This window comes from Rattus norvegicus, chromosome 4 (assembly GCF_021556685.1).
Source record: "Rattus norvegicus strain SHRSP/BbbUtx chromosome 4, alternate assembly SHRSP_T2T, whole genome shotgun sequence".
Taxonomy (NCBI): domain Eukaryota; kingdom Metazoa; phylum Chordata; class Mammalia; order Rodentia; family Muridae; genus Rattus; species Rattus norvegicus.
The window spans coordinates 54115263-54128469 of record NC_141537.1 but is presented as its reverse complement, the minus strand read 5'-3'; the positions used below and the strand labels follow the sequence as shown (position 1 = coordinate 54128469).

The following is a 13207-nucleotide window of genomic DNA, read 5'->3' as shown; positions in this document are numbered from 1 at the left end:
TCTTGTTTTGTCCTTTTTATCTCTTCTCTTGGAGGCCTACTCTTTTCTGGAGAGTAAATGGAAGGATGTTGGATCTAGTGGGGAGGGCATAGGGAGGGAAGTGAAGAGGAATAGAAGGAGTAGTAACTACAGCTGGGATGTATATTGTGAGAGGTTCTGTTTTTAATAATAAAAAGCTTAAGAACATAATTTGGATCATTCATATTGCAACTCCATCCTACTTTACATTTCGATAAACCTGTCCATATATCTGTAGGGAGAATCTCTTATGTCTATATGGATATGGTACCTGTAAATAATGAAACTGATGGCCTATGACTTAGGCAGGAAATAGGGGGTGGAACATCTGGAAGGCAGAAAGGATTCTGGGATAGTGCCAGGTGGGAGATTCACCCTAGAAGATGTGATGAGACAGATGCATGTTGCCTAGCCACAGGTAACCAAGCACACAGCAAAGTGTAGATTAAAATAAATGGGTTATTTTAAAAGTTATGATCTAGTCAGAGAAGAGACTAGCTATATGGCCAATGTATTTGTAAATATATTTTGAGCCTTAGTTTTAGGAGCATGAGTCTGGGAGGTACAACCAGACCAGACTTCTACAGCAGAGGGAAGAGAAACTGTAGTTGGGATGTATTTTATGAGAGAAACTATTTGTAATAATAAAAAAAGCTTAAGAATATAAAATTTGGATCATACATTTTGCTTTTCTAGCTCCATTCTACCTCACATTCTGATAAACCAATCTATATATCCTGTCCTCTCCCAGTCATTACCAAAAACTGTTTAACTGATGTATTCATTGGTTTAAAAATAGAATTGTAAGAGCAGTGGAAGCTAAGCTTCCAGTCATGTAAGTTGGCCCCAATCATTCCCAAATTCATAGTCTTGTGCTAAGTTCCCATTAGCTTTTATTCAGTCAATAAACATTCAACAGACTAGTGTGAAGTATCAGGTACTGCTTATCACAATATAAATATAAGTGTAATAATTAGATAATATCCATGTCCTCATGGACAGTAGTGGGGTGGGGAGAAATAGATACATAATGTTGTGTGTGAGTTCAGGAAATGGAGAACACCCAAAGAAGTAGAATTATCTTCACCATAAAGTCCCAAATTTTCAGTGTGGGTCACAAAAGTTACGTTGTTCAGATATTTGCTTAACACTACATTTATTAGTATATTCCATGTACTCTTTTTCTATGGCCTAGTAACTACTAATCTTTTAAAATAACTTTGACATCATGTCCTTCAGGAATCTCTGACAACACCAAATTCTTCTTTGCACATTGGAGCCCTTTGTCATAGCATAGAAAACACATTATGTCATCTTTCCAACGTTTATTTCTTTCATCTTCAGATGTATAGCAAACTCACTGATAGTTAAGAATACACTACATCACCTGGACTCAGTAATACTGAATATGAAAACTGAATTTGTGTTTGAGGAAGGAGATGATAAGACATGAGGTGCCATTCCAGCTATTAGATTTCTGCTCCCAGATGACAGAGACTGCAGAGTTTGAGAAAGCCCAGGTGGTAAGGGAACACTTCCCATTCACTACCATTGCAATCATTAATTGGAACAAAATGTTTCAGAGTTAATTCACTGATCTTCCCAGCACACCTGGATGATAATGTTCCTTAAATATTATAAGACAGGCAAAGGATTGATGTAATAAGCATTTTCAGACACAGAAATTAAACTTGACAAGAATGACAAGAAAATTAGAGTACTTTATAAAGCTAAATACTGAAAATATTAAATCATATACAAAAATAGAATTATCATTTTGGACTGAGCTATCTGTAAAACAGTTATAAAAAATTTTCAAAATGAAGTAACTGAAAACCATAGTACTATAAGTAAACGAATAGACTTGAGGCATTCCATTTCTTAAAAAAGCACAGAAGTTTTTTTATCTTCATATTTATTTAGTTATATTTAAAGCAATGACAGACTATTGAGAGTACACCAATTTATAGTTAGTTATTTTATTCAGTTTTCATTCTCTTTAAACAAAAAATAATCTCTAAGTTCAGTAGCCTTGCTTGCAATCAGTCTTTGGTGGAAGAGTATATAATTTGTCTTTGAAACTCAAAAATAGAATCTTGATTATTAAAATTGAATTGCTTTTGCAAAATAGAATCACATTCATAATCCCAAATTACCGAGGCCTGCAAAAAAATAATATAGCAAATGCTCTGGATAGAGAAAACTAAGGAGTACTGACTAGCATCTTCCACGGAAAAACAAAAATATCATGTGGTAGATGGTGCAAGATGTGAGCAAGTGTTGTCATAAGGAGGAGGCCTTTGCCAGGTAGGAGGTGGAATGCTGAGTTGGGTCCTAGCGTGGCTTTTATACAAACATTGTCACCCATGCACACATTCACATCTTGTATACTTCGCATATCAGATGTCTCCTCACATGTCATTTTGCTAAAACAGCTGCATTTAAAATGTTCAGAAAAGTATTCCAAGTCTTTAACCTCGGGCTTGCCAAGAACTTCATACTTTCCAGCTTCTGTTACATTAATAGAAAAACTACTTGGATCCAAGTGAAGATATGCATCTGAACTTTCTGTTTTTCTCGAACACATGCCTTTCTCCTTACAAAGTGTTTGACTGCACATTTTGGCTGCTAGGGTGACATTGACTATGTATGGATTCAGGGTTGTCTTCATGTATTGACGTAGGATTGGGCAACCTGCCTGTAAAATAATAAGACAGTCAGCATAATAAGGCACAAGTTCTTCTATGAACAGATATAATATAGTAAGTAACTCTTAAGGACGAATGAAACATTTGACTTACCAAGTGATAGGACATACTTCTTCTCTTTAACAAGCAACTAGTTTGTAATGTGTAAGTTTATTGGGCTACTGAAGAATTGATTAGTTGAGGTTTAAGTTATCCTAGCCTTCATTTTCCCCAATAATTCATAAATTAATCAAAGGAATAGAGTGTTATAGCTGTTAAGACTATGGGCTTTGAGGTTAACTTGTCCGATAATAGTACCACCTTCATTAATGACCATATCTGCCAACCTAGGGTATCTCACAACCTTTCTAAATCTTAGTTTGTTCTCTGGATCACTTCAGAAAAACTAGTTATTTGGTTCCATCACTTGTAAATTAGTGATGATTTTGAAACCTGCCTCACAGAGTTATTGTGAAGATAAATTATAAATAGGTATAGTATCTACCACATCCTCAGTTAACTCTCAGTCATAGAGAGTTGAAACAAAAACTCTTGTCAGATGAATTTATATATCATTATATATAGCTCCAAGACTGATGACTAAAATGATATAGAGTCAAGCATGTATAAAGACAATTCTTTGACAAACTGTAGATTACAGTGATAAGAAGCAGAAGTAATCCATCTTAACAGTACTGTGTTCTAAAACTTGAATATTAGCCTTTAAAATAAATAGAAGACAGTCCTAGTCTCTCACAATGAAAAGTTCTACTAAATGGGCTGACTGTGGTAGCACATTGCCAAAAAACTGATAGAGAATCCTGGCAGCTCTGATTTGAATCTACATTTGCTATTTTCCTTGATCTGACATTCTATTGTTAGTCAGTATTTTCCTGGCAAATATATCTGCCCTCTAGTCCCTAGAGAACCTTCTATCAGGAGTTCAAGATCAACCTCAGCAACATAGCAAATAATGGCCAACCAACATATGCTACATAAAACTATGAAAACATACATAGAAGGAACATTATGTAGACTAAGTGGGTTATATTTAGAAATATGTGTGTGTCAACAATTAATTGGAAAAATAGATTAATATTAATGAATGGGAAAGGGTATTTGGGAAGTTTTGCAGGGAGAAAAGGGAAGGTTGAAATAGAATTATAACAATCTAAGAAATCTATATACTTTTCTATATCTATATAGATTTTGTGTATATATATAATCTAAAATATATAAGTAAATAAAAAATGAATCACTACTACTAACTCTATAACAGAAGATCCAGAACCTTAAAAAGCCCAAGACCTCTAGAAGACAGAAATGACCCTCAGTCAACCATCATCAGTCAGGCAAACAAAAAGACAAGAGTTAAACAAAAGGCATACTAGAGAAAGATGATTTGATGATAGTTTTATATGTACATTATGGAAAGATATACACTTTCAATCTAAAAACTACTATATAATTATACCTACAACGTTACCAAGCAATTATACTAAATGCAGAGTTAGGAACTGAGAACACTCCTGCTTTATAGCATAAGCATATAAAGTGAGTAGCATCTATTCTAGAGTGTTCAACCCGTGCAGATACAACAGATATATACAACCTCAGGCATTAAGGTACACATGAAGTAAAACAGCTGGCATATTTTGAGCATTAGTTATTTTGGGTTTTAACACAATGTATCTTATTGTGACTTTTTTTTCATTCTTTTTTTTCTTTTTTTTTTTTCCAGAGCTGGGGACCGAACCCAGGGCCTTGCGCTTGCTAGGCAAGCGCTCTATCACTGAGCTAAATCCCCAACCCCTTATTGTGACTTTTTATTCATTAATTTTAATAATGATGACTCACAAAAATTCCTGAATATTAAATATTCAAGTTTTATATAAGATAAGGCTGGCTATTTCTCACCACTGGAAGACAAATACATTTTCTACTTCATAATAAGAGATGCAGCACAACTCGATTTGGCAAATTCTGAGCATCTACTGTTTGCCCACGAGAGTACTTAACATAGACAGTACTTAACAGAATACTTCTCTTAACACCATCTCCAAAGGATAAAATTATTTCATCTACTTCCAACCAATTCAACTTACCGAACGTTGTGCTAAAGACATAGCATCCCATATTATAATTCCAGAGGTACCCTGAGCAACAATTTCACCAATTGTATTCACAAGATCATCCTGGCAAAGGTTATAAGAGTTAGCAGGAAGTAACAATGGAATCATTTACACAGGACAACATCAACAAAGCAAGCATGTTAATCCAACAATAATACTTTAAATATTTTTGCACCCTTTAAATCTGTTTTTAATATTTTTTAACTTATTCACTTTACATCCCGCTGACTGTTCCCTCCTGGTCACCACCTCCTGGTCACCTCCTCCTACCCTTCCCCCATTCCCTCTTCTCCTTATATTCTGAGCAGGTGTGGCCCTCCACACACCATAGTACTTCAAGTCTCTGCCAGGCTAGGTTCTTCCTCTCCCACTGAGATCAGACAAGGCAGCCCAGCTAGAAGAACATATCCCACGTACAGGCAACACCTTTTAGGATAGCTCCTGTTCCAGTTGTTTGGGACCTACATGAAGACCAAGCTGCACATCTGCTATATATATATATATATATATATATATATATATATATATATATATATATATATATATATATATATATATGGAGAGACCTAGGTCCAGCCCTATATGTTCTTGAGTTGGTGGATCTGACTCTTTGGGCTTTCTTTACTATTTTAAAGGGAAAAAAAGGCTATTATCATAATTACTTCTACTGGCAATATCCATGAAATAAAAACAAAAGTTAAAATGTCTATATTTTATGATTCTCCATGGTCTCTAACAGGTCATATAATTACAATAAGCACTAAAAATGTAGTAATTCTACCTCTTTTGGAGACCATACTGATTACATTCTGAACTATATGTCCTTTAAAAACATTAATTTCCAGTAAACATCATGTATAAATACATCAAGAATCATTTGTTTACCTCTAGAAGGTATTCAGAGACATGATCAGTGAAAACAAGACGGATATAGACAAAAATTGGAACTGGATTCGATTCATCTGAAACTTTGGACACTCTGATAGATTCTAAAACTCGGTAGCGGACATAAAGGGTTGCTTTTCGACTCGACTTCAAATCTTTCTTCAAATAGACAGATGGGTAAAGGCCCGTGCTTTCTTTCCATAGCCAGTCAAGATCATCGTTTCGTTTCTTTTCCACATCAGGGCATTGGCCATCATAGTTATCGACTTGAAATTTATTGTTATAACAATCAGGAAATAGATAAAAACCCCATAAGTGCTTTGGTCGAATATGTTTCCCCAATTTTAAAGTCCCTTCCATAAACTCTTTAGCTGCCCCTTCAAATTGTGCTTTGGCTCTCACAGTAGCTTCTGTGATATTAATTGCTGGATCAGCTGCCTGGACCAATTCAATAGACTTATTCCTGTAAATATCCTTAGGTGTCCAGTTTCTCATCCAGGTAGGCCTCCATTCTTCCCAGTCAATGATAGCTAAACCCAGTTTGTCTGTTGGTATGTAACGCTCTACGTCTTCCTTAGCTTTCACCAAATGAGTTGTCAAATCCCCCTTCTGAGGTATTCCTCCATGATGTTCTGTTTGCTGTGCATCTATGTGAGGATAGTTACCAAGTCGATCAACATAAAATAATGTGACAGGCTGCCCTATGGCAGTTTTCCGGGGGCTTCCAATTAAAGAGAAGAAGCTCAGATCTATTGGTTCAGTAACGTTTTCTACACAAGCTTCAGTTGGAACATTCCAGACCCAAACGAAAGTTGTATCTGACAGAACTGGTGTTGCCCTATAATCCACAGTCAAGGAATATGGAATGAAAAGAAAGATTAACACTGTTTGGAATGTGCCCCCAGACTCAGCAAAGCTCCTCCAAAAGAGCCACTTAAATTGCAACTCTCCCATTACGGAGAATAATTACTATGTAAGCACTTATTTCTTCTTATATACTTCAGTCTGTCCAGAATTTGATGCAATAGATTAGAAGGATTGTGACATGTGGGAGAATAAAGTATGTGACTAATTTACACAGAAGATTCTTCTTCTTGTGTTACGTTTCAGGAATATCTTGCGGCAAGTTAAAACATCCAGAACTGAAAAAAAAAAAGACAAATATGAAATTCTCTGTAGTCACGTGAGAGCTTTAGCAATTCCAATTTATGCAAGGAGTTTAAATTAATTTCAAAAGGTAGAAGACTTTATTTGAAGTATTTAAAGCAATAAGTTTTTTCCCTTGTAATGATAAACTGTAATAGTCAACACTTATCTGCCAAAATCATTCCTGATCCCACAGAAAACTGAATGTATTTATTTTTCTTACTTCATTTCCAGATATATAGGGTATGTTATCTATCAATATTTTAGAAAATACCAGTTAAAGGGATGTAAATTTGTATTTACTGTTTGTGAAAAACCACTCTGTCGTGATCTGCCAATTTTTTAAAACAACCTTTCACAGAATTTGAAGAAAAATACTTTTTTATAGTTCTTTTATGACTGTGTATGTAAATGTGAGGGTGGTATTGGGAAATGAGCCTAAGTCCTTGCATATGCTAGGAAAACATTCAAATGAGTTAGATTTCCAGTAATTTGTTTGTTTGATCATCCATTGACTCATTTATTAGGTCATGGTATTGTTAAGTTCCCTGGATATCCTGGAACTCATAATCCTTGTACCTCAGCCTCTCAAATCCCTGGGATTATTTGTCTACCACCATCCCTGTTTCTTTTTTTCTTTTTTTCTTTCTTTTATTTTTTTTTATGATGTGGACCTCAACCATCACTGTTTCTAATGCTTGTTCTTTCTTCCCACTTTATTATTACTCTTCTGTCGGGGACAGTACAAGAGAGAGGAAAAGTCATTTTTCCCCACAAGTAATATAATAATTGAATATAAGTTTATTATCCCCTTAGGATACTGCCAAATCAAATCTTACAAAGATGTCCTCTCGCTGTTAAAATTAACAAATGACTCTTGATTGACTCTAAACTTGTTAAATAAAAATATGAGAGGAATTCTGATCTTTAAATACTGTTTCAGAAAGCAAGACTGTGTTGTCATTCTGATGGATGACACTGAAGTGTGACAGCAATGAAATGGTCTGAGGTAAGAATCAGAGATTAAAACAGAGGGAGGTTCTACATTAGTTAAATTATCCCTTAATCTTGCCCACAAGAGACTATTACTTTGTTTTGTCTTAACCTCAACAAAGATCATATGTTTCATGTGGACAAAGAATGGAACAATGAAGTAACCTCTTTGGCAGGAGTGCTTAATCAGCTCCTGAACCTGAGAACCCTTCTGGATGAATCTAACTAGAAAACCATTACATACATACATACATACATACATACATACATACATACATACATACGAAAGTAATAGTAAGTCCCACCCTTTGTACTTTTTCAAAATTGAAAGTCACAACTATATGTCATGTTCCTACCAAAATTCATTTTCATAGCTCTTAATGAGCACATGAGGAAAAATGAATAACAGAAGTAGATTTAAGTAGAGTGAGGATAAGTTAGGACAGAATGGGATAGAGTGCCAAGCACCAGTGCGGTGGATAAATAATGAGGCTGTAATCATATGGGCACTTTCAGTGATCCTGTGTTAGGAAAACAAAGAATCCATTAACTCCCACTCTCATGTCACATCCAACACAGAAGACTTCTGTGACCTTAAAAAGTGTGAAGGTCTCTCTTTACCTACAAACAATGAGTTCTAAGACAGACAACAATTAGGTATTCTCAAACCCAATGTAACTCTGACCCTGTAGATCCTCAGACGCAGAGCTTCTGTGCTAATAGCTCAGTACAGAATTTCTTTTCCCCATCAAGAGGCAGCCACAGAATGCAGGTGATTTTGACCAACTCGGTAAAACATTAAGTTTCCCACAGCTCTCTCTCTGGGCTTTCTTACTTTCCTTAAACACAGAACTTCAGGGAACAGATTTAGCAGATTGTCATAAGTGATGCTTCAAAGTACAAGAGTAGGGAGATACATAGGATCAATCGGTAAGAGAAGCTGGTCAAAGCTTCATACTTTCCCAAGTGAACCTCCATTCAAGAATCTTCACAAGGTCCTCTATGACCTGAGAATCCCCAAATTCTATCAAAGTTTGATAGTGACTTTATGGCATAGGCATGGTGGAAGCATTGATATCTATTTAAAATGAGATTAGACCAAAAAAAGAGCTAATAATTGCCTATAAACTGATACTCTCCTTTATCTCTTGGTGGAACTCAATCTCATCATAGTTGGTATGGAACAACAGCTTTGGAAAAAAGTCTTATCTTTCTCTATCAAAGAAGGGGAATTCTTGGAATATATGACACAATTTATATACAACAATGTCATAGTTATATATTATTTTGTTTATACTGACTACAAGTGAATGTATATGTATGTACAGTATAAACCAGTTCGATAGACAATATTTTTGGAACTTGAAACATTTTAATGTGCATCCTAAAATAAAAAGCCACTCTAATTAATTGTGCACAGGCAGGTTATTTATTGTCTTCAACTTAATCTCTTTAGCAACCAGAAACTCTTATCTGAGTATTCTTTAACTAATATCTGTAATACCCATACTGCACAAAGCAATTGAATTTTCTAGGTAGAACCAAGAGGCATACAGTTAGACTCAATTCTCAGTCAGCTTACTCAAAATTTGCAACCTTGCTGCATTTTACATGTTTTCCTTTACATATTTAACTACAATATATAGCTTATACAGGTGAGCAGTGGTGGCACACACCTTTAAGCTCAGCACTTGGGAGCCAGAGGCCAGCAGATCTCTGTGAGTTCAAGGCCAGCTTCACAGAGCATGTTCCAAGACAACTAGGGCTACACAGAGAAACCCTATCTTGAAAAACCATACTTTACATATACTATATATTATATGTAAAATATATAAAAACTAAATAATATATAAAATATATAAGTACATAAAATACATAAAAACCACATTATATATATAATCCATATATAATATATCTATAAACCTATAGTTTTTATAATCTACTATACATGGATTATCCATATAATATATATTCATATATTATATGTATATATAATATATGAATTATAAAGAACTATATATATGGATTACATATAATCTATATATAAATATATATATGGATTACAAAAAACTATATATAAGGTCCCTTATGATATTATAAGAATATATATAAACCTCTTGGGGTAATAGTTTTAAAGAAATTCATAATACAACACCCTAAAACATAATGATATGGCATTTTAAGCTAATGAAAATTGATTGAATGCATGTGAAAAGAGCTTTCTGATCTATCCCAAAACAAAATATCTATCATAATGAGGCTATCTTCTTTGTACTAAGAATATGTCTCATAAGTTGAGACTGGGTGACTGTTAAAGTGAACCAGTACTAACAAACATACTTCATGTCCTTTATTGTCAAATAGTTTCTACATATGCCTTCTGGTCATATGCCACACATTCCTTCCTTTAGAAATTTTCACTGGTTTCATTTGTTCTTCATAATGAATCTTTCTTTAAAAACCTATTAGGATCTTGGTTGTAGATATTTCTTTTTTTTTTCATCTTTATTAACTTGGGTATTTCTTCTTTACATTTCCATTGTTATTCTCTTTCCTGGTTTCTGGGCCAACATCCCCCTAACCCCTCCCCCTCCCCTTCTCTATGGGTGATCCCCTCCCCATCCTCCCCCCATTAGATATTAGATATTAGATATTAGAGCAGAGTCTCTCAAGTATTTTAGCAAACCTTTATCTCAAAAAAATAAACCATTATCGTTCATAATAGTAGCAAACTTATAGTTATTAAATAGCAACAAAAATATTTTTTAGGGTTGCAAGTCCCCATAACATGAGAAACTGAATTGAAGGGCTGTAGCATTAAGAAAGATGAGAACCACTGCTTTACAGGGTTTTTTTTTATAGAGTTTCCTATGTATGTGAAAAATACTGAGGAATGTTTAGACTTCCTCCTATTTACCTGTCAGTAAATCAAGTTATCATGACCCACATATACAGAATTTCAGAGACAAGATAAAGCTTCTTTCTTTTGCTTTGGGTCTAACAAAATGAGTTACCACTGCCTAAGACAGACTGCTTACTCCACAAGTTACAGGTAACACTTGGAGACACAGAGTCAGCAAAAGGCAAGATGCTATTACTACATCAGCCTCCCAGAGCTCTGCCTGTAGAGTATGGACAACTAAAGCAAAGTTGTTACTGGAGGGGGCTTACTTGCTGAAGAGGAACCCTCTCCCCTTGTTCTATCTCATCTGCACTTTTAGAGTCTGTCATGTTGGTATTAGCACCTAGAAACCTATGAATTTCTAATCTCTTCTGACATTCCAATCACACATGGACATTAAATTGCTATGATGTTTCAAACCATGGTAGGCTAAGGTATAAAAGGCAATTGATTCTACCCTAGCATTCACACTGGGACCAAATTTCTTCACTATTCATCATTTATGAATATCACTACATTTCTTGTAATCAACGCACCTGAGAGAATCCCCAATTCTCCCAGTGCTGTAAAGACACACTACTTGATTTTATAGACTTATCTTCTATCCTTGGCAATTCCTACTCTTTGTTTGCTGTCTGGATGTTTGATAGATGGAATAAATATAAATTCAGATAACCATGCTTCCATTATGTCAGTGAAATATTTTAGAAATTGATATCATTCCTTACTTTGACATTGTTTATGGATTGAATTTGTCTAAAGAACTCACTTTTGCCATGTATAAAACACTTGTACCAAAATCATCTGTGATATTCATATTAGTTTTCTGTCCTATAACAATGTCAAGAATTGTGACAAATAGAACATAATATCTTAAATATAGAAATAAGCTTATATTAAAAACTCAGTTAGTTGTACTTAGATGATCTAGGGGATTGATTACATTGATCCTTATAAAACTCTGAATTTCAATTATGAGGCATAAATAAAAATTTTCTAGAATAGATTTAAAGAAATCTTTTAATTAACAGCATCTTTGAATTTTGAGTTCCTGAGTTAAACGAATTTTTAAGGGATTTAAATGGATAATTTGACACTACCACTTGCAAATTATGAGAACTGAAACACAGTAGGGTAATATCATCAGTTAGAAAAATATACCTTCCATTAAGTGACAATTTTCATCACTTTCACCTAAAAAAATGAATATCAAGAAATTTATAATAAAGCACGTATACTATTACCTTGCTGGAAACTTAGAATCACTTGCCTACCATCTGCATCTCCATCATAACAAAAGAAAATCTTAATTCATGTGAGTCATGGTCAACCTAAATCTACTCAAGCGACCTAGACCAAGGCAAGGTCTACAGAGGACTTTATAGGTTGGATGTCATGCAAATTCCAAGGTTCTAGAAGCAGATGACATCACAAAGTGAATTGATTCTCCCAAGTTCACAGACCACCCCTTTCCCCACTTCCTTCAATTATCCCTTCCTAACAAAAGTTTTAAGGTTCTCTCCTTTCCTATGAAGTCTGACTGATAACTACTTTTCTCAATTTAGTCAGCTTTCAAACATATGACTCTCCTTCTAACTGTATTGTTCTCTGAATCAATCACAAAAACCACACAACCCAAGCCCATGTCATATAAACTAATCCCTCTGATAGAAATTGCAGCATGTAGGTAGCATGAAGCATTATGTAATTAGCTTTCATCCCTACAATTCGTACTAGATACAGCGAGCATCTAGTAGAACTACTGTTAAAGGGTTGGTTGAAACTGGATAGCATTTGTGATCAGAGAGTAGCATTCTGCTACCTTTCCTCCTGTTGAAACCTTCATGCCTAGAAAAATCTCCAGTGAAACATATCTGTTTCCTGTTCATAAGATGACAGTGGAAGATTATGTTTTGCTTTTATGGAATGTAGACTTGACTTTTCTAGTTCACAAAGCAGGACACTAATGCAATTAAAACCCTATGATTGTTTCACGGGCTACACTTCAAATTCTTGATTAAGACCCAAGTTCTTCTAAAGTGTACTTAGTATGTCTTGACTAAACATACAGATACATCATGCAACTCATATAACACGAAATAATTTAGCTATCCTACTGACTAGGCTGCCTAATACTAAAATACATACATTAAAAGATCAAAGTTCTGGAGTTGGCCAGAGAGGTAACTTGCCTTACCTATTTTTCTTCTATTAATCTGCCTTCTTTCCATTCAATTCCTAGATGTAGAACCTTAAACAGGTATAAAATTATACTTATTTCTCCTCTCTTATAACTGACACATAGAAAGTGCTGAATAAATCTAATAAACAATAATAAATCTAATAAAACAATAAATCATTATATTGTTAGTAAGAGTGTCCCTTGCCCCTACCATCTTCTATATATAAGACAGTACCATGAATGAAAAATAAAACTTCCTCTT

General features: G+C 34.6%; 1 protein-coding gene across 1 annotated transcript; it reads right to left on the bottom strand.

Moving 5' to 3' along the window:
• Window positions 1–1981: 1981 nt before the first annotated feature.
• Window positions 1982–12142, bottom strand: Spam1 (sperm adhesion molecule 1). The gene is made up of 4 exons (NM_053967.2): window positions 12008–12142; window positions 5723–6864; window positions 4811–4900; window positions 1982–2716 (listed from the first exon to the last, which is right to left on the bottom strand). Exons 2-4 carry the CDS (start codon window positions 6674–6676, stop codon window positions 2222–2224), a joined length of 1539 nt encoding a protein of 512 aa, NP_446419.1. The 5' UTR covers window positions 6677–6864; window positions 12008–12142; the 3' UTR covers window positions 1982–2221.
• Between the last annotated feature and the right edge of the window lie 1065 nt (window positions 12143–13207).

Bases quoted from the DNA above. Each gene is read 5' to 3' on its own strand.
- Spam1 (NM_053967.2), bottom strand. From the start codon at position 6,676: ATGGGAGAGTTGCAATTTAAGTGGCTCTTTTGGAGGAGCTTTGCTGAG. The intron at 4,901-5,722 runs GTAAACAAATGA...AACCTTTGCCAG, and splicing joins TCTCTGAATACCTTCTAGAG to GATGATCTTGTGAATACAAT. The intron at 2,717-4,810 runs GTAAGTTGAATT...ATTATTTTACAG, and splicing joins TGTCTTTAGCACAACGTTCG to GCAGGTTGCCCAATCCTACG.